The 25,619-nt window shown below is 43.4% G+C and overlaps 1 protein-coding gene across 5 annotated transcripts in view; it reads left to right on the top strand.

Moving 5' to 3' along the window:
- The window catches only part of SNTG1 (syntrophin gamma 1), a 1,229,644-nt gene that overhangs the window by 804,031 nt on the left and 399,994 nt on the right, over window positions 1-25,619 (top strand). For all 5 annotated transcript variants that reach the window (XM_069731323.1, XM_069731324.1, XM_069731327.1 and 2 more), the window contains 2 exons: window positions 2,889-2,932; window positions 3,017-3,058. In XM_069731323.1, coding sequence (XP_069587424.1) covers window positions 2,889-2,932; window positions 3,017-3,058 — 86 coding nt within the window. The remainder of the gene's footprint in view (window positions 1-2,888; window positions 2,933-3,016; window positions 3,059-25,619) is intronic.

A 25,619-nucleotide genomic window follows, 5' to 3' on the forward strand; every position in this document is an offset into this window, starting at 1 on the left:
TTATTATTTGGGCCTATATCTGTGTTTCCTCCTCATCCTGCCCATTGCCCAGCCAGTGATAGATGAGTCTGCTGGTACATTGACCCATAACGCAACATTCCCCGTGCACGCTACACAACAACATTGTGACCCTGCTGAAAGTCAGGTTGCTCTTCCCGCATACCATACCACCTTACACGGGGAGAAAGAGGAAGGTGCAGATGAAAGTGCAGGTTCCTTCATCAGGTGGGGGGAGGAATACTAGTTGGCAACGTCACTGGCACAGGGCCTCTCATAGTACGCAAAAGTGTTGCTGCCGGTGGGAGGCGCCCCCGCCATGCAAACACACCGCTGTACTTTGAGGGGCCCTGTGCCAGTGCCAATGCCAACGAGTGGGCCCCCCCTGCTTGCTCAGGTTCACAGCACTTGCAAAGTTGAAATACTTACCTCTCCCTGCTCCACTGCCGTGACGTGGTCCAGATTTCCTGGGCCCACTAATTACTTGAACCAGCCCTACCCACCACAACTTTAGCCAAATGACCCCCAATTTCAAATGCCTTCCAATTATTATAAGGTAAATTACGCTTGACAAGCTTCATTAAGAAGAATGGATGGTTTTGACATTAAAATGGGCACTCTAGGTGTTTTCCTGGCCCCCACTCACTGCCGACTATGCTGCCCCATTGACTTGCATTGGGTTTCGTGTTTCGGTCGATCCCGACTTTACGTCATAATCGGCCGATTTCACTCGACCCGACTTTTGAGATAGTCGGGTTTCGCGAAACCCGGCTCGACTCTAAAAAGGTCAAGGTCGCTCAACTCTAATCATAACTGTTGTTTTCATTATTTCATAAACCAATAGTACACATAAAAATAAGAAACTTTGTTTTGCAATATATGTTATCAGAAAAATGTTGCTCCCTTCTCTGTCGAAATTGATCAGTCATTATCAAAAATCTCAATTCTGAGGTAAAATCTGTATTCAGTGAAGACTTTGTCATTACTGAGATAGGAGATGGTTGTTACTGCTGATACAATTCTATGTAGACAGGAGCAAGAGGAAAACTCCTCCCCTTCCTATCAGATAGAATTTTATCTGTAGCAGCTGCCATCTTCTATCTCAGTAATGGGAAAGTCGTCTTCACTGAATACAAATTTTGCCTCAAGATTTAGAATTTTGATAATGACTAATCGATGTTGGCATCGAAAGAAGCATATTTTACTGGTAAGATTTATTAGAAAGTTGCTTATATTCATACACCTTATTGATTTATGAAATAAAAATGAAAATGGCTGTTTCTCTGTAAGTCAATAATGTGTATAGTAGTAGGCATAGTAATCCCCTCAGGATCTCAAACACTTTGGAGACCAAAAGGAGAGCAATCCAAGCAAGAGAATTGAATTATGAAAAGGTGGCAGGATGATGCTAAGAATGCAGTCAACTGTGCATTAATGTAATACTGGTAGACGGATCCATCCCAATATATAAATTATTATATTATATAGTCCTAAAAAAGTATATGCTCTGCATTAAAGTTCACAGAAGGCTGAAATGGATACACTGACCTTAATTAACAGATTCAATTAAACAAGAAAAACACTGGTTCCCTCAATAGTATAATTCAATACACACTGGTAAATCCTTATTGGCATGGTACGGGTGCACTCGAAGACAATTTTTCAGTTGACTTACTGGGATTGAGTTAGGTGAATGTCCTGACAATATTGTCTCAAAACTGAGAATCCTTAGGAGATCTTTAAATTCCTTTTGCACTAGTAAGAGTTCAGGAGTTCAAGAGAAACCTTCATGCAAATGGTTGCGCTCCAGCCAATAGCGTGGCTCACCGAGCTGAGGTGTGTGGCATCACCCTGAACAGGAAGACAGCGGCCTCTGTTGGTCGGAGTGCTGAACTTCTACTATGCGTTTCAGAAAACTTTGACTTTCTTCTCCAGGGAGTCTTTTTTCTTTTATATCAAATAGTGTATGAAGAGTTTATATGACATGATATTATTACTTGGCAATTGTTGAGAAGCATCATGTTTAGTTTTTGCCCGGACATTCCTACTATATCTGTATGGGTCTCAATAGATGTCTTTCACATTAGCGGTTGACAGTAGCAGTCAGTAAGAGTCAACAATCGAGCTAGAATTCTCAGCGTTACTTCCCTTGAAGTAGTATGCTTATTCCTGCAACGCATAACCTCAATATCAAGTATATCACTTTAACTGTATGATATCTGCTTAGCATTTCCTACATGCACTAGTTCCCACCGCAATCATGCTATTAAAGCGTATATGAATATGAAGTGAATAAGAGGAAACTAAGGAAGATGCTATTGTGGTGGATTACAGTTAGAATGCCTGGAGAGCAGCAAATCTACTAATATGTAAATAAGCCACATGCAGACATCCTTTTCATTTATCTAAGAAATTATTTTTCCATGTGGGTTTTTTGCCTTGATGCACAAAGTACACAAGGCTCTTCTTAAAGGCTGGGAGTCATTACAAAGCTTTTGAATCGCTGTGTGATGACTGGATAATGAAAAAATAAATTATTACTTGGGGAAGAATTAGAGGCAAATTGAATTATACCACTGTGGCAGATAGAGGCATCCGTCTAGTTGCTAATCAAGAAAATGCAATCTCTGAAATACCAAAATTACCAAGTCGGTGATTCCTGCGACTGCCCATAGGAGACTTAAGAGTATTAATGTTTTCTTACTCTACATTCGGCAGCCTGGAAAATGAGTTTCTGTATCTTACATTTGAAATGATCAGCATGGAGAATCCTTTGAAGAGTGATTCTAGCGGGAAGAAACAGCATTTGTTATTATTCACATAATCCAAATATTAATGATCACAGTATCCATTTTGCTTATTCATCATTATTTTTGTTCTCATGATTGCAGCTGAGCTTTCTGGACTTTTATTCATTGGGGATGCTATTCTGCAGGTAAGACATAACTTTTGCTCTAATTCCAATGGTTAAATATCCTGGCAGCTGCAGATAATAACAATGAACACATTTTGATTTCAGATCAATGGCATAAATGTGAGGAAGTGCAAGCATGAAGAAGTGGTAAGTGTTTAATTATAAATAAAAGAAATATAACAATAACCTTATATTATAGGGACATAAACAAAACATAACCCCCAATCAAAATACACATTTTTTTAAATACACTTACAGAAAAACAACACCATGATTATTGTTCATATTTGGTGAAACCATTTGCAAATATGAGTAGATCTTTGCTGCTAAATACATTTGCATACATCTTGTGAAAAAATGCCTAATGAAAACAAATGCAACTACTGTAAGTGCTATGATACAGTTGGGGTCTTGACATATGAATGTATCGTTTTCAAAAAAATTTTTTGGGGTGCATGCATTTACTTTTTGGCCTTTATGGAGCTACAGATGTTTCCAAACTTAGACAATTGTTCTGTGTGATAAAAGCGTGCACATTTGCAAATTTGGAGTAATACAGTTTAGAGTAATTTGGAGTAATGCAGTTTGCGCAGATGCACCACAGTATTATCATAGCACTCTACAGTTGTAACATTGTCTCCTGTAATCAGTAGGCAGATATTATAGGATTTATAAGCTTTAATCTGTTTGCTGCTGGTTTAACTGAAGTTTAGAAGGAGTTTTACGATATGGTATGGAAGCAGATATTGCCACAAATATGTGGAGAAATGAATAAACATATATATATATATATATATATATATATATATATATATATATATACAGGTCCTTCTCAAAAAATTAGCATATAGTGTTAAATTTCATTATTTACCATAATGTAATGATTACAATTAAACTTTCATATATTATAGATTCATTATCCACCAACTGAAATTTGTCAGGTCTTTTATTGTTTTAATACTGATGATTTTGGCATACAACTCCTGATAACCCAAAAAAATTGTCTCAATAAATTAGCATATCAAGAAAAGGTTCTCTAAACGACCTATTACCCTAATCTTCTGAATCAACTAATTAACTCTAAACACATGCAAAAGATACCTGAGGCTTATATAAACTCCCTGCCGGGTTCATTACTCAAAACCCCCATCATGGGTAAGACTAGCGACCTGACAGATGTCAAGAAGGCCATCATTGACACCCTCAAGCAAGAGGGTAAGACCCAGAAAGAAATTTCTCAACAAATCGGCTGTTCCCAGAGTGCTGTATCAAGGCACCTCAAAGGTAAGTCTGTTGGAAGGAAACAATGTGGCAGAAAACGCTGTACAACGAGAAGAGGAGACCGGACCCTGAGGAAGATTGTGGAGAAGGACTGATTCCAGACCTTGGGGAACCTGAGGAAGCAGTGGACTGAGTCTGGTGTGGAAACATCCAGAGCCACCGTGCACAGGCGTGTGCAGGAAATGGGCTACAGGTGCCGCATTCCCCAGGTAAAGCCACTTTTGAACCATAAACAGCGGCAGAAGCGCCTGACCTGGGCTACAGAGAAGCAGCACTGGACTGTTGCTAAGTGGTCCCAAGTACTTTTTTCTGATGAAAGCAAATTTTGCATGTCATTCGGAAATCAAGGTGCCAGAGTCTGGAGGAAGACTGGGGAGAAGGAAATGCCAAAATGCCTGAAGTCCAGTGTCAAGTACCGACAGTCAGTGATGGTGTGGGGTGCCATGTCAGCTGCTGGTGTTGGTCCACTGTGTTTCATCAAGGGCAGGGTCAATGCTTTATGGTGATGAAGATTTCATTTTTTCAGCACGACCTGGCACCTGCTCACAGTGCCAAAACCACTGGTAAATGGTTTACTGACCATGGTATTACTGTGCTCAATTGGCCTGCCGACTCTCCTGACCTGAACCCCATAGAGAATCTGTGGGATATTGTGAAGAGAAAGTTGAGAGACGCAAGACCCAACACTCTGGTTGAGCTTAAGGCCGCTATTGAAGCATCCTGGGCCTCCATAACATCTCAGCAGTGTCACAGGCTGATTGCCTCCATGCCACGCCGCATTGAAGCAGTCATTTCTGCCAAAGGATTCCCGACCAAGTATTGAGTGCATAACTGAACATTATTATTTGATGGTTTTTTGTTTGTTATTAAAAAACACTTTTATTTGATTGGATGGGTGAAATATGCTAATTTATTGAGACAGGTTTTTTGGGTTATCAGGAGTTGTATGCCAAAATCATCAGTATTAAAACAATAAAAGACCTGACAAATTTCAGTTGGTGGATAATGAATCTATAATATATGAAAGTTTAATTGTAATCATTACATTATGGTAAATAATGAAATTTAACACTATATGCTAATTTTTTGAGAAGGACCTGTATATATATAGACCCTCTCATCCTTTGGAATCACAGACTTGGCCCTATCCTGGATCTCGTCATACCTAACTGACCGTACATTCAGTGTCTCCCACTCACAAACCACCTCCTCACCTCGCCCCCTATCTGTCGGAGTCCCGCAAGGTTCAGTTCTAGGACTCCTGCTCTTCTCCATTTACACCTTTGGCCTGGGACAGCTCATAGAATCTCGCGGCTTTCAGTATCATCTCTATGCTGACAACACACAGATCTACATCTCTGGACCAGATATTACCACCCTACTAACCAGAATCCCTCAATGTCTGTCTGCTATTTCATCCTTCTTCTCCACTAGATTTCTAAAACTTAACATGGACAAAACAGAATTCATCATCTTTCCCCCATCTCACACGACCTCCCCAATGAACCTATCCATTACAGTAAACGGCTGCCCACTCTCCCCAGTCCCACAAGCCCGCTGTCTTGGGGTAATCCTTGACACTGATCTCTCTTTTAAACCACATATCCAAACCCTTTCAGGGTTTGGAGGCAGGAAGTGCCGCCTCCAACTCAAAAATATTTCACGGATCCGCACATTCCTAAACCAAGAATCTGCAAAGACCCTAGTCCATGCACTCATCATCTCCCGCCTTGACTACTGTAACCTCCTGCTCTGTGGCCTCCCCTCTAACACTCTTGCACCCCTCCAATCTATTCTAAACTCTGCTGCCTGACTAATCCACCTGTCCCCCCGCTATTCCCCGGCCTCTCCCCTCTGTCAATCCCTGCACTGGCTCGCCATCACCCAGAGACTCCAGTACAAAAGCCTAACCATGACATACAAAGCCATCCACAACCTGTCTCCTCCATACATCTGCGACCTCGTCTCCCGGTACTCTCCTGCACACAACCTCCAATCCTCACAAGATCTCCTTCTCTACTCCCCTATTATCTCCTCTTCCCACAATCGCATACAAGATTTCTCTCGTGCATCCCCCCTACTCTGGAATTCTCTACCACAACATATCAGACTCTCGCCTACCATCGAAACCTTCAAAAAGAACCTGAAGACCCACCTCTTCCGACAAGACTACAACCTGCAGTAACCACCGATCGACCAAACCGCTGCACGGCCAGCTCTACCCTACCTACTGTATCCTCACCCATCCCTTGTAGATTGTGAGCCCTGGCGGGCAGGGTCCTCTCTCCTCCTGTACCATTTGTGACTTGTATTGTTCAAGATTATTGTACTTGTTTTATTATGTATACCCCTCCTCACATGTAAAGCACCATGGAATAAATGGCGCTATAATAATAAATAATAATAATATATATATATATATATATATGTACACACCACTCAAAAAAAAGGGAACACTAAAATCCCACATCCTAGATATCACTGAATTAAATATTCCAGTTGCAAATTTTTATTCACTACATAGTGTAATGTATTGAGAAGAATAAAGCATAAAAATGATCAATGTAAATCACAATTAATATCCCATGGAAGTCTGAATTTGGAATGATACTCAAAATCAAAGTGGAAAATCAAATTTCAGGCTGATCCAACTTCAGTGGAAATGCCTCAAGACAAGGAAATGATGCTTAGTACTGTGTGTGGCCACCAAGTGCATGTATGACCTCCCTACAACACCCGCGCATGCTCCTGATGAAGCGGCGGATGGTCTCCTGAGGGATCTCCTCCCAGACCTGGAAAAAAGCATCCACCAACTCCTGGACAGTCTGTGGTGCGTGACATTGGTGGATGGTGCGAGGCATGATGTCCCAGATGTGTTCAAATGGATTCAGGTCTGGGCAATGGGCTGGCCAGTCCATAGTTTCAATGCCTTCATCTTGCAGGAACTGCTGACACACTCCAGCCACATGAGGTCTGGCATTGTCCTGCATTAAGAGGAACCCAGGGCCAACCGCAGCAGCATGTGGTCTCACAAGGGGTCTGAGGATCTCATCTCGGTACCTAATGGCAGTCAAGCTACCTCTGGCAGCACATGGAAGGCTGTACGGCCCTCCAAAGAAATGCAACCCCACAACATTACTGGCCCACTGCCATACCGGTCATGCTGAAGGATGTTTGAGGCAGCAGAGCTCTCTACTCGGCATCTCGAGACTCTGTCACTTCTGTCACATGTGCTCAGTGTGAATCTGCTTTCATCTGTGAAGAGCACAGGGCACCAGTGGTGAATTTGCCAATCCTGGTGTTCTCGTCCTGCACGGTGTTGGGCTGTGAGCACAACCCCCATCTGTGGACATCGAACACCCAGACCATCCTCATAGAGTCGGTTTCTAAGCATTTGTGCAGGAACATGCACATTTGTGGCCTTCTGGAGGTCATTTTGCAAGGCTGTGGCAGTGCTCCTCCTGTTCCTCCTTGCATAAATGCTGAGGTAGTGGTCCTGCTGCTGGGTTGTTGCCCTCCTATGACCCCCTCCACATCTTCTAGTGTACTTGCCTGTATCCTGGTAGCACCTCCAGTCTCTGGAAACTATGCTGACAAGCACAGCAAACCTTCTTGCCACAGCTCGCATTGATGTGCCATCCTGGATGAGCTGCACTACGTGAGCCACTTGTGTGGGTTATAGAGTCTGTCACACCAACACAACCAACTTTTAGATGTGACCAAAATATCAGCCAGAAAGCATTGGTACTGTGATGTGGTCAGTTGTCCCCACCTGCAGAACCACTCCTTTACTGAGTGTGTCTTAATAATTACCAATAATTTTCAGCTGTTGTCTATTCCATTTGCGCAACAGCATGTGAAATTGATTGTCAAACAGTGTTGCTTCCTAAGTGAACAGTTTGATTTCACAGGAGTTTGATTTACTTGGAGTTATATTCTGTTGTTTAAGTGTTCCCTTTATTTTTTTGAGCAGTGTATATATATTGTGAGATTACGCTACCTGAGTGTGTTGGGGGACACTCGCTTGGCACAAGATTCAAGCACTCAGGCATGGTACCTCACATGAGTCTGGTTTATTAAACTGCATAAACCATATGATGTACAGTCCATTGCAATCCAGCCACGAAACATTAAAGGACATCAGGCAGTACAAGAAGCAGATAGGCTTCTCTGCTGTATATTACAATTCCCCCAGTCCGGGGTTACCTTTCAGGAGTCCACTCCTCACACTGACTTCACGTCAGTCCCAGGTCCTCAACACAGACCATCCAGGTCTACGGTCTCCAGGTGCTTCCAGGAGGACTCCACTCCTAGGAGCCTCCAACACCGACCGTCCAGGACCTTGCAGCACCCAGGCCACTCTGTAGTGTCCAGCCAGGACACATGGAAGTCTGTCCACAGTTGCAGTCTCCCAAACACTCCCAATGTAAACAAATCCCTCAGTAGTAGATCTGCTTGAGCAAAACATACCCAGGCTTCCATCACAGGGCCACCTACCTCTGTGATACATAGCGTCCATCAATCACATGACCAGTTGCTGTTTCAACCCAATTATGTCTCCATGTGCATCCCGAAGTGCACATGCAGCGCCCCCTGGCTGCAACACCTGTCACTGCACCACAATATATATATATGTATATATATATATACAGTGGGGCAAAAAAGTATTTAGTCAGTCAGCAATAGTGCAAGTTCCACCACTTAAAAAGATGAGAGGCGTCTGTAATTTACATCATAGGTAGACGTCAACTATGGGAGACAAACTGAGAAAAAAAAAATCCAGAAAATCACATTGTCTGTTTTTTTATCATTTTATTTGCATATTATGGTGGAAAATAAGTATTTGGTCAGAAACAAACAATCAAGATTTCTGGCTCTCAGAGACCTGTAACTTCTTCTTTAAGAGTCTCCTCTTTCCTCCACTCATTACCTGTAGTAATGGCACCTGTTTAAACTTGTTATCAGTATAAAAAGACACCTGTGCACACCCTCAAACAGTCTGACTCCAAACTCCACTATGGTGAAGACCAAAGAGCTGTCAAAGGACACCAGAAACAAAATTGTAGCCCTGCACCAGGCTGGGAAGACTGAATCTGCAATAGCCAACCAGCTTGGAGTGAAGAAATCAACAGTGGGAGCAATAATTAGAAAATGGAAGACATACAAGACCACTGATAATCTCCCTCGATCTGGGGCTCCACGCAAAATCCCACCCCGTGGGGTCAGAATGATCACAAGAATGGTGAGCAAAAATCCCAGAACCACGCGGGGGGACCTAGTGAATGAACTGCAGAGAGCTGGGACCAATGTAACAAGGCCTACCATAAGTAACACACTACGCCACCATGGACTCAGATCCTGCAGTGCCAGACGTGTCCCACTGCTTAAGCCAGTACATGTCTGGGCCCGTCTGAAGTTTGCTAGAGAGCATTTGGATGATCCAGAGGAGTTTTGGGAGAATGTCCTATGGTCTGATGAAACCAAACTGGAACTGTTTGGTAGAAACACAACTTGTCGTGTTTGGAGGAAAAAGAATACTGAGTTGCATCCATCAAACACCATACCTACTGTAAAGCATGGTGGTGGAAACATCATGCTTTGGGGCTGTTTCTCTGCAAAGGGGCCAGGACGACTGATCCGGGTACATGAAAGAATGAATGGGGCCATGTATCGTGAGATTTTGAGTGCAAACCTCCTTCCATCAGCAAGGGCATTGAAGATGAAACGTGGCTGGGTCTTTCAACATGACAATGATCCAAAGCACACCGCCAGGGCAACGAAGGAGTGGCTTCGTAAGAAGCATTTCAAGGTCCTGGAGTGGCCTAGCCAGTCTCCAGATCTCAACCCTATAGAAAACCTTTGGAGGGAGTTGAAAGTCCGTGTTGCCAAGCGAAAAGCCAAAAACATCACTGCTCTAGAGGAGATCTGCATGGAGGAATGGGCCAACATACCAACAACAGTGTGTGGCAACCTTGTGAAGACTTACAGAAAACGTTTGACCTCTGTCATTGCCAACAAAGGATATATTACAAAGTATTGAGATGAAATTTTGTTTCTGACCAAATACTTATTTTCCACCATAATATGCAAATAAAATGATAAAAAAACAGACAATGTGATTTTCTGGATTTTTCTTTGTCAGTTTGTCTCCCATAGTTGAGGTCTACCTATGATGTAAATTACAGACGCCTCTCATCTTTTTAAGTGGTGGAACTTGCACTATTGCTGACTGACTAAATACTTTTTTGCCCCACTGTATATATATATATTCTGAGGATATTGATATAATTAAGACAATTAAGAGCTTCCTCAATGGTACATGCAAATTATTAAAAATAGTATAGTATAATAGTGTGGAAAAATACTGTTAGGACTGGCGGAACGCACCAAATAATAATAATAGAGAATATGAGGTGCATTCACAGTCCGGGATCCACCGTGCAGAGCTAACATCTGCTGCTGAGTAATGGCGGATGGACGCTTGTTCATACGTGGGTTTAAACCTCACCCAGCGTGAATGGAAGTGAACTCTGTTGCTTCACAGAGTCGCCCAATAAACGCTGCGCCCTGTTAGCAGTCACAGGGTGCAGCTGAGACACTAGTTGGATCCCTATGAATCACCCCCACTAAACTGGTGATTGGACTTGCTCTGACCCTCAGTGGCTTTTCAGCCCATGCCTGAGGACACCCTGAGTCAGATGCTGAGTCCAAGCGGGAATTCCCACCCTACACTGCCTGGTTGTCAGGAAAGCGCACTGATTGCGCACGGCCCTGCACTGTCGAGAACTGTGAAGAGATACTGTAACGAGTGCTGAGTGTGCAGGTAGCACTGTCGGGCACTAGGTAGCTTCCACCTATCGCAAGCAGTTATCAACACAAGGAATGGGAATTATTAAGGAGCTTTCATCCATCCACAGACACAAGCTTTTATAGCAGTAGGACACCGGGACCTTCAAGATGGTCCAATAGGAGCTGCAACAGGACCTGAACCTGTGACCCCCGATCTCCAATGGGAGGTCGTCCCGTGGGCATGCTCAGTATGAGAAAAGCGGCACTTAGTCCCAGAAAGACCTGCCCGCTGCTGATCAGTATTTGCTACAAAGGCAGAGCCGGGACATGCAGCAGTAACCAGTTGCACAGTATCAGTCTGAGCCAGACGCTGGGACCGACGTCTCTGCTGTGCAGGCTCCACTGCGGCTGGAGAAGAATGGGAGACCGCAGTGGACATGGTTCGAGTTTCCCCCTGTGCAGCAGTGGGAACTCGACACCTAACACATACAGAGTACTGTAGGTTGTAAGTGCTTAAATACATACAGTAGCACCACATATTAAAGATGCAAGGTGTACAAGTATATAGTATATGCATCACAACAGTAGCTTATTTAACGCAAATGTCCCAAAATATGTAAAGAAGGACAGCAACTCATGAACTAATGGACACAAAAAGAGGGGATAGGAAACACCACTGAGTATAATCCTAAAATATTAATTTTATTAATAAATATAACAATATAGACAGTACATAGCATATACAAGGCTGCTGACCACAAAAATGCAGGGACAAAAAATCTAATCAAGTAAAGTGCATAGGGCACATCAATATAAAACCTCACTGTAAGTTAAATGGCCAAAATCCTAAAAGTAGGCAGTGTAGCAAGTAGCCCTAATACATAAATGAAATGTGGCCAGAGATGGAATGCAAGTACTTCAAGTGTTGGCTTTGATGCTGCCAAGTCTGACTAAGCAAACTGAATGACTCGTGCAAAGCGCATTAGTGCAATTAATGAAAAAGGCCTGAATGGCAGTGCAGTCAAGACAACAAGTGGAGGGTAAGAATACCTTATACCCTACCACATTAGCTTAGTAATAATTCATTACACATGAATCATGTTTGAATTCAAAGACAGGGCACAAAAAACCCATAGGCAAGGTAGATAGTGTGTGTAACAATCAACAGAGATGAACATGGTTTTTACTCCCTCACATATGCACTCATTTCACTGCTGCTTCTTCAAGGGGCGAATTAAATATGTTAAATACAGCAAATAAAAATAAATATACTTTTGTAAAGTTTAAATAAATTAATTTAACCCCTTTCTGCCATTGGAAGGAACAGTACGTGAGCTTGGCACGCAAAAAATAAGCCCTCACACAACCCCAGATCACAAAAAATGGAGATGCTACGGGTTTTGGAAAATTGCGCATTTTTATTTTTTAGCAAAATTTGGAATTTTTTTTCACCACTTAGATAAAAAGAACCTAGACATGTTTGGTGTCTATGAACTCATAATGACCTGGAGAATCATAATGGCAGGTCAGTTTTAGCATTTAGTGAACCTAGCAATAAAAAACAAACAAAAAACAAGTGTGGGATTGCAATTTTTTTGCAATTTCACCGCACTTAGAATTTTTTTCCAGTTTTCTAGTACTCGTCATGGTAAAACCAATAGTGTCGTTCAAAATTACAACTCATCATGCAAAAAATAAGCCCTCACATGGCCATATTGACAGAAAATTTAAAAAGTTATGGCTCTGGGAAGGTGGGGAGTGAAAAACAAACGGGCAAAACTGAAAAAAGCTCCGGGGTCAAGGGGGTAAATTATAAAAGTCTTTCAAAGGGTTGTTTCAAAGTTTCATCTTTGGCAGCTATCTTGTTTTCCAGGGGGTGGGGTGCACTCCTGAAGATTGACAGGTCAGATGCACAAAAGACGGACATTTCTAGAAAAAAAAGCATTTCAGTCATGTGAGCTGAGCTCTTACCACAGCATTTTATTGCTCTAATGTGGAATTGGGGGTTCCTTCTGAATATTGTTTCATGGGGATTTAGAAGGAATCCTGGATGTACAGCAACTGCAGAAATGCAATGTGAACAGGTCCTAAGAATATTGGGATTCCAAATCTATTTTTTATCATATTGTGAAATTAAAAGAGAAATAAAAAAAATTACTTAAACTGCCAACTTACAGTACATAGATAAATATTTTGCTAGACAATTTGAAAATTAGTACAAAACAAAAGTAAAGATAAAAAGCTATGAGCCCAAGAAGACAAACAAACTTTGCTGATAGAACTTGGAATATGTATACAACAGGTAATATGATTAAAGCTTCAGTTTTATATAGAGTACATGCTTTGTGGTTGAAGAAGGTGACTTTCTCCACATCTGTTTTCTGGGGTTGATATCCCTGTTATAGCCCCCAAAATATCAGTTGTAAGCAAATTGATTGCATTGGCATTTTTAGTGTTCTTGAAGTCCTATGGATAAGGCTATGAGAAAACCAGCAAAAAAATGACACCCAGAGAATGTTATGTTTTTATACCAAGTCTTATAATAGTTTACTATAGACTTTAGCATCTGGCTCTAGCATTTTTTGAAAAACAAGCTTGTGTTACTTGTGTGTGAATTTAGACATAAAGACCTTATCTGTTTCTCAAAAACATGGTTGAGTATCACAATATCTGGATAAGTTGAATAGACAGTAATTTGGCTCTAATAAGAATGGCAGAATAGACTTGCATTACAGACATGTAAAAAAACCTTGATTTTTGGGGGGAGAATTGGGAAGAAACGGGTAGGAAAACCAAAATGACCTTCCCTGTTGTCATCCTATGACTTCATGCAAACGTTCAGTGGCACTTAGAATTGCTATATTTCCACATTAAATTATTGTAGTAAGATGCCACATTATGTCTCGTGCCCCTCCAGGGAAAGCTATCATCAGATTTAGAATTTAGTTTCAATTCTCTGCCACCCAATAATTTACCTCTTCCCCTGACATCATTCCTCTACTTCTACAAAACAGTCAGCTGTCTCTAAAATCTTATTCTCCATCTTAAACTGATTCTCTGAAAACTGAACCTTTAGTACTTATCGTACTAATCTAGGGTCTCTAAGCCTGATATTTCTATTGCACTCTGTAATGTCTGTATTTTTCTACATATACAGTACCTATTACTTGTAAAGTGTCGTGGAAAATGTAGACAAAATAAAAATATAGATTATTAACAATATTAAGAACCTCAGCCACAGTAGTTTACACATAGTCAAAAGACAGTAGGTCCCTACAAAAAGAGAATATTACTTACATTAGCTATAAAAGGGTTGTATAATACCTGGCACTGCTTTCACTCACCCTGCTTCTATCACCGCACCTTATGATGATTCATTTCAAAGAAAGAGGAAGGGACTGTGGTGGCTGAGTCCACTGAAGATACAAACAGCAGAGGCAGAAGCTGCAGTGACTTTTTCATCACTCCCTTCTTCTGTTTCAGGGGGGCTTTAAAACTGCAAAGAAATGACCACAGGGCCATTTTCATATGACATTTCATTTAAGACTTCCCTCAAATGAAATGTTACAAGAAGTAAAGAAGAAAAAATAATATAGGAATTAGCTGTATAGGGAGAACATAATAAAACACATTACAAAATAGTTAGGAGTTAACCCCTTCCCGACCTTTGACGCATACGCTGCGTCATGAAAGTCGGTGCCATTCCGACCCATGACGCAGCATATGCGTCATGGAAAGATCGCGTCCCTGCAGATCGGGTGAAAGGGTTAACTCCCATTTCACCCAATCTGCAGGGACAGGGGGAGTGGTAGTTTAGCCCAGGGGGGGTGGCTTCACCCCCTCGTGGCTACGATCGCTCTGATTGGCTGTTGAAAGTGAAACTGCCAATCAGAGCGATTTGTAATATTTCACCTAAAAAAATGGTGAAATATTACAATCCAGCCATGGCCGATGCTGCAATATCATCGGCCATGGCTGGACACACTAAAGTGCACCCACTCCACTCCTCCGATCGCCCCCCCAGCCCCCCGATCTGCGGTCTGCTCCCCTCGGTCCTGTGCTCCGCTCCCCCGTCCTCCTGCCCGCTCCCCCCGTGCTCCAATCACACCCCCCGTGCTCCAATCAAACCCCCCCGCACTCCGATCCCCCCCGCACAGCGATCCCCCCCACACAGCGATCCCCCCCGCACAGCGATTCCCCCCCCGTGCTCCGATCCACCCGCCCGCACAGCGATCCCCCACTCCGTGCTTTAATCCACCCCCCCGTGTTCCGGTCCACCCCCCCGTGCTCCGACGCCCCCCCCGTGCCCTGATCTCCCCCCCCCTTATACTTACCTGGCCTCCCGGGGACCGTCCGTCTTCTTTCCTGGGCGCCGCCATCTTCCAAAATGGCAGGCGCATGTGCAGTGCGCCCGCCGAATCTGCCGGCCGGCAGATTCGTTCCAGAGTGAATTTTGATCACTGAGATAGGTTATATCTCAGTGATCAAAATAAAATAAAAAGGTAAATGACCCCCCCCCCTTTGTCACCCTCATAGGTAGGGACAATAAAAAAAATATATATATTTTTTTTCCACTAAGGTTGGGGTAAGAACTAGGGTTAGGGTTAGGGGTAGGGGTAGGGTTAGGGTTAGGGGTAGGGTTAGGGGTAGGGGTAGGGTTAGGGTTAGGGTTAGGGTTAGGGGTAGGGTTAGGGGTAGGGTTAGGGTTAGGGGTAGGGTTAGGGGTAGGGTTAGGGGTAGGGTTAGGGGTAGGGTTAGGGTTTCGGTATGTGCACACGTATTCTGTTCCTCTGCGGATTTTTCCGCTGCGGATTTGATAAATCCGCAGTGCTAAACCGCTGCGGATTTATGGCGGATTTACCATGTTTTTTCTGCGCATTTCAATGCGGTTTTACAACAGCGATTTTCTATTTGAGCAGTTGTAAAACCGCTGCGGAATCCGCAGAAAGAAGTGACATGCTGCGAAATGTAAACCGCTGCGTTTCCGTGCAGTTTTTCTGCAGCATGTGTACAGCGATTTTTGTTTTCCATAGGTTTGCATTGAACTATAAACTCATGGGAAACTGCTGCGGATCCGCAGCGTTTTCCGCAGCGTGTGCACATACCTTTAGAATTAGGCTATGTGCACACGGTGCGGATTGGCCGCTGCGGATCCGCAGCAGAGTTCCATCAGGTTTACAGTACCATGTAAACATATGGAAAGCCAAATCCGCTGTGCCCATGGTGCGGAAAATACCGCGCAGGAACGCTGCGTTGTATTTTCCGCAGCATGTCAATTCTTTGTGCGGATTCCGCAGCGTTTTACACCTGTTCCTCAATAGGAATCCGCAGGTGAAATCTGGACAAAAAACACTGGAAATCCGCGGTAAATCCGCAGGTAAAACGCAGTTCCTTTTACCCGCGGATTTTTCAAAAATGGTGCTGAAAAATCTCATACGAATCCGCAACGTTGGCACATAGCCTTAGGGCTAGGGTTCGGTTGGAATTAGGGTTGTGGTTAGGGTTAGGGGTGTGTTGGGGTTACGGGTGTGTTGGGTTTAGGGTTGTGATTAGGGTTACGGCTACAGTTGGGATAAGGGTTAGGGGTGTGTTGGAGTTAGAATTGAGGGGTTTCCACTGTTTAGGCACATCAGGGGGTCTCCAAACGCAACATGGCGCCACCATTAATTCCAGCCAATCTTGTATTCAAAAAGTCAAATGGTGCTCCCTCACTTCCGAGCCCCGACGTGCACCCAAACAGTGGTTTACCCCCACATATGGGGTACCAGCATACTCAGGACAAACTGCGCAACAATTACTGGGGTCCAATTTCTCCTGTTACCCTTGTGAAAATAAAGAAATGCTTGCTAAAACATCATTTTTGAGGAAAGAAAAATGATTTTTTATTTTCACGGCTCTGCGTTGTAAACGTCTGTGAAGCACTTGGGGGTTCAAAGTGCTCACCACATATCTAGATAAGTTCCTTGGGGGGGTCTAGTTTCTAAAATGGGGTCACTTGTGGGGGGTTTCTACTGTTTAGGCACACCAGGGGCTCTGCAAACGCAATGTGACGCCCGCAGACCATTCCATCAAAGTCTGCATTTCAAAAGTCACTACTTCCCTTCTGAGCCCCGACGTGTGCCCAAACAGTGGTGTACCCCCACACATGGGGTATCAGCGTACTCAGGAGAAACTGGACAACAACTTTTGGGGTCCAATTTCTCCTGTAACCCTTGGGAAAATAAAAATTTTGGGCTAAATAATTATTTTTGAGGAAAGAAAACGTATTTATTATTTTCACGGCTCTGCATTATAAACTTCTATGAAGCACCTGGGGGTTCAAAGTGCTCACCACACATCTAGATAAGTTCCTTTCAGGGTCTAGTTTCCAAAATGGGGTCACTTGTGGGGGGTTTCTACTGTTAAGCCACATCAGGGGCTCTGCAAACGCAACGTGACGCCCACAGAGCATTCCATCAAAGTCTGCATTTCAAAATGTCACTACTTCACTTCCGAGCCCCGGCATGTGCCCAAACAGTGGTTTACCCCCACATATGGGGTATCAGCGTACTCAGGAGAAACTGGACAACAACTTTTGGGGTCAAATTTCTCCTGTTACCCTTTGTAAAATAAAAAATTGCAGGCTAAATGATCATTTTGAGAAAATAATTTTTTCTTTTTATTTTCATGGCTCTGCGTTATAAACTTCTGTGAAGCACTTGGGGGTTCAAAGTCCTCACCACACATCTAGATTAGTTCCTTTGGGGGTCTAGTTTCCAAAATGGGGTCATTTCTGGGGGATCTCCAATGTTTAGGCACACAGGGGCTCTCCAAACGTGACATGGTGTCCGCTAATGATTGGAGCTAATTTTCCATTTAAAAAGCCAAATGGCGTGCCATCCCTTCCGAGCCCTGCCGTGCGCCCAAACAGTGGTTTACCCCCACATATGGGGTATCAGCTTACTCAGGACAAACTGGACAACAATATTTGGGGTCCAATTTCTCCTATTATCCTTGGCAAAATAGGAAATTCCAGGCTAAAAAATCATTTTTGAGGAAAGAAAAATTATTTTTTATTTTCATGGCTCTGCGTTATAAACTTCTGTGAAGCACCTGGGGGTTTAAAGTGCTCAATATGCATCTAGATAAGTTCCTTGGGGGGTCTAGTTTCCAAAATGGGGTCACTTGTGGGGGAGCTCCAATGCATAGGCACACAGGGGCTCTCCAAACGCGACATGGTGTCCGCTAACAATTGGAGCTAATTTTCCATTCAAAAAGTCAAATGGCGCGCCTTCCCTTCCGAGCCCTGCCGTGTGCCCAAACAGTGGTTTACCCCCACATATGAGGTATCGGCGTACTCGGAAGAAATTGCCCAACAAATTTTATGATCCATTTTATCCTACTGCCCATGTGAAAATGAAAAAATTGAGGCGAAAAGAATTTTTTTGTGAAAAAAAAGTACTTTTTCATTTTTACAGATCAATTTGTGAAGCACCTGAGGGTTTAAAGTGCTCACTAGGCATCTAAATAAGTTCCTTGGGGGGTCTAGTTTCCAAAATGGGGTCACTTGTGGGGGAGCGCCAATGTTTAGGCACACAGGAGCTCTCCAAACGCGACATGGTGTCCGCTAATGATGGAAATAATTTTTCATTCAAAAAGTCAAATGGCGCTCCTTCCCTTCCGAGCCTTACCATGTGCCCAAACAGTGGTTTACCCCCACATATGAGGTATCGGCGTACTCAGGAGAAATTGCCCAACACATTTTAGGATCCATTTTATCCTGTTGCCCATGTGAAAATGAAAAAATTGAGGCTAAAAAATTTTTTTGTGAAAAAAAAGTACTTTTTCATTTTTACGGATCAATTTGTGAAGCACCTGGGGGTTCAAAGTGCTCACTATGCATCTAGATAAGTTTCTTGGGGCGTCTAGTTTCCAAAATGGGGTCACTTGTGGGGGAGCTCCAATTTTTAGGCACACGGGGGCTCTCCAAACGTGACATGGTGTCCGCTAAAGAGTGGAGCCAATTTTTGATTCAAAAAGTCAAATGGCGCTCCTTCCCTTCCAAGCCCTGCCGTGCGCCCAAACAGTGGTTTACCCCCACATATAAGGTATCAGCGTACTCAGGACAAATTGCACAACAACTTTCGTGGTTCAGTTTCTCCTTTTACCATTGGGAAAATAAAAAAATTGTTGCTAAAAGATAATTTTTGTGACTAAAAAGTTAAATGTTCATTTTTTCCTTCCATGTTGCTTCTGCTGCTGTGAAGCACCTGAAGGGTTAATAAACTTCTTGAATGTGGTTTTGAGTACCTTGAGGGGTGCAGTTTTTAGAATGGTGTCACTTTTGGGTATTTTCAGCCATATAGACCCCTCAAACTGACTTCAAATGTGAGGTGGTCCCTAAAAAAAATGGTTTTGTAAATTTCGTTGTAAAAATGACAAATCGCTGGTCAAATTTTAACCCTTATAACTTCCTAACAAAAAAAAATTTTGTTTCCAAAATTGTGCTAATGTAAAGTAAACATGTGGGAAATGTTATTTATTAACTATTTTGTGTCACATATCTCTCTGGTTTAACAGAATAAAAATTCAAAATGTGAAAATTGCGAAATTTTCAAAATTTTCGCCAAATTTCCGTTTTTATCACAAATAAACGCAGAATTTATTGACCTAAATTTACCACTAACATGAAGCCCAATATGTCACGAAAAAACAATCTCAGAACCGCTAGGATCCGTTGAAGCGTTCCTGAGTTATTACCTCATAAAGGGACACTGGTCAGAATTGCAAAAAACAACAAGGTCTTTAAGGTCAAAATAGGCTGGGTCATGAAGGGGTTAAAGATGAGAATTAACACATTATAAAAATAATTCATGGCTTTCACTTTGTCTGACCCTGTTTCTTCAAAGCAACATCAATGTCATATTTTTATCAGTCTTTTGTGATAGATGGTTTTCGTTTAGTATATTAGCAAATGCTATGGCAATTGCTTGTTATTGCACATTTCCTTTATAAATTTTAGTTGAAAATGCTTTGTGTAATGTCAAGCAGTGCTGTTTCTATTGTTTGGATTGGTTTAGAGGACAGATCTGCAAATCACTTTTTATTGTCTTTTACTTGGCTTCTAGTAATTAAAATGGCTTTGACAGTTGATTCAGCTGTGATTTTAGGTGTCTTATAAATGCTTCTTCCAGATTACAGCAGGAGCTGCTATCCATCTGTGCACTTGCTTTAGCAACAATTTTTGCTTTAGAAAACAGGATATTCTACTTTGCAAATATAAAATTTAAATTGAAAGTGCCCTTATGGCCATGAATATATTTGTTAATGTCTGAAGGCTGTCAAGAAGCCAAGGTTAAAATGCGGAAGGGAGGGAAGTTGTTAGAAAATAAAATATACTAAACTCACCTGTTTTTAAGCTCTCACCTGCCATCTGTTCATTAGGCTGTGGGTCAGTCTTTGGTTCTGTGGGGTCTTTTTTTCTGGAGTTGAGGCTTCATGTGGTCAAGTGGGGAGATGATGATTGTCATTTATATCGATAACATTAATGAAACTATAACTAAACTTGCTAAAATGGGAATTTGTTTAGTTACATAATATACACTGCATAAAAAAAATAAAGGGAACACTTAAACAACAGAATATAACTCCAATTAAATCAAACTTCTGTGAAATCAAAATGTCCACTTAGGAAGCAACACTATTTGACAATCAATTTCACATGCTGTTGTACAAATGGAATAGACAACAGATGGAAATTATTGGCAATTGTCAAGACACACTCAATAAAGGAGTGGTTCTGCAGGTGGGGACCACAGACCACATCTCAGTACCAATGCTTTCTGGCTGATGTTTTCGTCACTTTTGAATGTTGGTTGTGCTTTCACACTCGTGGTAACATGAGACAGACTCTGCAACCCACAGAAGTGGCTCAGGTAGTGCAGCTCATCCAGGATGGCACATCAATGCGAGCTGTGGCAAGAAGGTTTACTATGTCTGTCAGCATACTGTCCAGAGGCTGGAGGCTCTACCAGGAGACATACCAGTACCCCAGGAGACATGGAGGGGACCAGCAGAAGGACCACTACCTCAGCCTTTGTGCTGGGAGGAACATGAGGAGTCCTTCCAGAGCCTTGCAAAATTACCTCCAGCAGGCTACAAATGTGCATGTGCCTGCACAAATGGTTAGAAACCAACTCCATGAGGATAATCTGAGTGCCCGACATCCACGGATGGGGGTTGTGCTCACAGCCCAACACCATGCAAGACGAGAACACCAGTAATGACAAATTCACCACTGGCACCCTGTGCTCTTCACAGATGAAAGCAGGTTCACACTGAGTACATCTGACAGACGTGACAGAGTCTTGAGACGCTGTGGAGAGCGCTCTGCTGCCTGCAACATCCTTCAGCATGACCGGTTTGGCAGTGAGTCAGTAATGGTGTGGGGTGTCATTTCTTTGGAGGGCCGCACAGCCCTCTATGTGCTTGCCAGAGGTAGCCTGATTGCCACTAGGTACCGATATCCTCAGACCCCTTGTGAGACCACATGCTGGTGCGGTTGGCCCTGGGTTCCTCCTAATGCAGGACAATGCCAGACCTCATATGGCTGGAGTATGTCAGCAGTTCCTGCAAGATGAAGGCATTGAAGCTATGGACTGGCCCACCCGTTCCCCAGACCTGAATCCGATTGAACACATCTGGGAGATCATGTCTCGCACCATCCATCAATGTCACATTACACCACAGACTTTCCTGGAGTTGGCGGATGCTTTAGTCCAGGTCTGGGAGGAGATCCCTCAGGATACCATCCACCACCTCTTCAGGAGCATGCACAGGCATTGTAGGGAGGTCATAAACGCACGTGGAGGCCAACACACTACTGAGCATAATTTCCTTGTCTTGAGGCATCTCCACTGAAGTTGGATCGGCCTGTAAGTTGATTTTCCACTGATTTTGAGCATAATTCCAACTCCAGACCTCCATAGGATATTAGTTGTGATTTACGTTGATCATTTTTATGTTTTATTGTTCTCAACACATTCGACTAGGTAATGAATAAAGATTTACAACTGGAATATTTCATTCAGTGATATCTAGGGTGTGGGATTTTAGTGTTCCTTTTATTTTTTTGAGCAGTGTACAATCTCTTTTGGATTCATATTTACCAACAATATTTTACCAATTATCAAATAATTCATATTTTAATAATTGTTAAATGATGGATACATTCTTGCTGGAGATGAATGAATAAGTTAACGTTCCATTATGGAAATAATGCCTCATGCACAAAAAGTTACAAATTTTGTAATTTTTTTGCCCAGAAAGGTGTGACTCTTTTTGTATACATTCTGGGCACTTAAAGGGACTCTATCAGCATTGAATGACTGCTCAAACTAACTGTTTAAACTGCTTGTTGGCGGGGCCAATAATTTAAATACACCTTCCCACCTGCTTGTTTTCCTTCTGTCTCCTCCCTCCCCCTAATTTGATTGACAGTTCTGGCTTCAAAGAGCCAAAGAAGGGAGGAGAGAGATGGAAAATAAGATGGAAGGTGTATATAAATGATTGACCTCATTGTGAAGCATTGAATGCCTAAAGTGCCTAAAATGTAAAAAGAAAAAAAAATAGCAATTCTCAATCAAATAGTAAAGTGTTATAAGATCTGAAAAATAAGTTTGAGACAGAATTGTAATAATTAAAGATCCACCAATTTCACCAAACACCAATACACCAAAAACTAATAACTCTAGCATAAATAGAGGCATCACACTCACTATCTAAACTGATTTTGAAAGTTCCCAACAGTATGAATCTCTGCCAGAGTACCCTCATATATGAAAATGGAGGAAAAATCATAAATTCACATTTCAAGATGTCAGTCTCATTTTAACCTCTACTATTTGTTTTTTTTTCTGTAAAACTGATAAAAAATGTAATATCTAGATACAGTCTCAACATTGAAATTGCATTGTCAACAAGGAAAAGTCATGGAATTTTAGAAATCCCAGGATCAATAGACATAATAAAAATGAAAAAAAAAAACATTTTCAGACCTGTGTGAGTGTAGGAAGCGTGTTTGCCATCACTGTACATGCTTTCAAGAGCATGTCACATACGTTGAGTATGCTGGAGGTGGGGAGGTGCCATTTGAATGGACGGATAAAGCTCGCAGATGGACTAACCCAGGTGTCTCATGTTAGGAGTCGAGTTTCCTCTGCTGCACTGGGGGAATCTCGATCCGTCTCCGCTGCGGTCTCCCATTCTTCTCCAGCCACGGTGGAGTCTGCTCAGCAGGGACGTCGATCCCAGCGTCTCGCTCAGTCTGACTCTGTGCGAAGAGTTACTGCTGCTTTTCCTGCTTCTGCCATTGAAGCCAGTGCTGGGCAGCGGCGAGTGGACGTTTCTGGATCTAAGTCATGCTTTTCTCTGTCTGAGCATGCCCAGGGCAGGATCTCCCGTTGGAGATCGAGGGTCACATGCTCAGGTATTGCAGCACATCCCATTGGTCCTCTTGGCAGGTCCTGAAAGGGCAAAACTTCTGGAGCTGCTTCCTGTGCTGCTACTATATAAACTGCGCATGACCTCACGGCCATGCGCTAGTATTGTCTTGTAAATATGTGTGTGTGTTGTGAGTGAAAGTCGCTCTTTAAATAACCCTCCCTATTGAATGTCTGTTCGCGGAAGGTGTATGTTTGCTATCTAGTGCCCGACTTATCCAACAGCACGAAACACACATTACAGCTACCAGTTGCTATGTCCGCCAGTACGGCGCCGTGCGCTTGCTCTGCGCTTTCCTGACCCAAGCCTGGGTGGTTAGTGGCGTCCGTCAGTGCGGCACCGCACGCACTCTTGTGCCTTTATATTATTATTTATGTTCCTCTGACACACCCAGTTGCGGTGTTGTGCCAGCAAGTGTCTAATCGGACTTCAATCCTGTGTAGGGGTTGAGTCCAGCGACTTCTTGCTCGTGCTTTATGTGAGGTACTGCGGTCCTGTGACGCAACAGGATCGCTTCCTTCACGCAGGGTGAAGTTAACCCATGTGTGTATACTTAGTACCGCCATATAGTCCGTCTTACTAGCAGCAGGGTCTTTTACCTGCATGGTGGACCTCGGACTGTGAACGCATCTAGTTTCTTATTATCTATACTTGGTGCATTCCGCCGGTCCTTAACATAATACTAGCGCCAAGGTCTGGCTAGTAAATGATGGACGATCAGCGTTCACAGTGGTACATCCAGCAGCTGGAGGGAAGGTTGGCGGCTCTTGAGCGTTCAACCTCAGTTGTGGATGTCACTGCTGTCGCTGTTCAGGCTGCTAGTGTTGCTGCAGCCACCTTGTCCACTGCCGCTCCTGTCCCGACTCTAACTCGCTTCCTGCTTCCAGAGAAATTCTCTGGTGACAGTAAGTCTTGTAGGGGTTTTGTGAGTCAGTGCTCTATCCATCTCGAGCTTCTGGCCTCTCGTTTCCCTACAGAGCGGGCTAAGGTGGGTTTTATAGTGTCTCTTCTATCGGACAGTGCGTTGCAGTGGGCTACGCCGCTATGGGAGCGTAACGATCATGTGGTACAGAGTGCTCCGTTGTTTCTGAGCACTCTGAAACAGGTCTTTTTAGGACCTCGTGTCACCCATGATACGGCGCTCCAATTGTTGGCATTGACTCAGGGCTCATCCTTGGTCAGTCATTTTGCCGTCCACTTCCACACCTTAGCATCTGAGCTGGAGTGGTCGGATAAAGCTCTCATTCCAATATTTTGGAGGGGGCTGGCTGACCACGTTAAGGACGCCCTGGCCACTAGGGAGATTCCCGCCACACTGGAGGAATTAATAACTCTATCCACTTGTATTGATCTCCGTTTTCACGAGCGGAGGTTAGAACGAGCCCAGTGTAGGCAGAGGTTTCGGCTGGCTCCCACCTTTGCCAAACCTTTGGAATCTCCAGACCAGGCTCCTGAGCGCCATGAGCCTGTGGTAGAGTCATGAGCGGGATCTAAGTCCTGGACCGCTCGTGCACTCCAGATTTTTCATCTTTGCCAACAGTCAGGACATCTTGCCTCCAGATGTCTCCAGCGGTCGAGGAAACGTCAGCGTCCAGTGGTAGTTGGTGGAGGTGCACTAGACACGGCGACGTTTGCCTCCAAATTGTCCTTTAAGGGGACAATAACATTGGGCTCATCCTCTCACTCGGTAGACCTGTGCGTGGATTCTGGGGCGGAGGGCAATTTTATGTCTTCAGCCTTCGCCCAACGTCACGCAATTCCTCTGGTCATGCTATCTCAACCAGTAACGGTACGAGTGGTGAATGGGTCGACACTGCCCGCACAGATTACACATCAAACTATCCCTTTTACTCTGTCCATGTCACCATCTCATCAGGAGGTTTTATCTCTACTCGTCATTCCTGAGGGAATTGATGAGGTTCTCTTAGGGATACCTTGGTTACGGTACCACTCTCCTCACATCGAGTGGTCCTCAGGCAGAATTCTGGGATGGGGTGAATCTTGTGGGAACAGGTGTCATCAAGAGTGCGTTTAGGTTGCTACTACAGAGGTACCCACAGATCTTTCCTCTCTCCCCAAGCAATATTGGTCTTATGCAGACGTGTTCTCCAAAAAGGCAGCAGAGACCCTTCCGCCCCATCGCCCCTATGACTGTCCT

Source organism: Ranitomeya imitator, chromosome 6 (assembly GCF_032444005.1).
Source record: "Ranitomeya imitator isolate aRanImi1 chromosome 6, aRanImi1.pri, whole genome shotgun sequence".
Classification (NCBI taxonomy): Eukaryota; Metazoa; Chordata; class Amphibia; order Anura; family Dendrobatidae; genus Ranitomeya; species Ranitomeya imitator.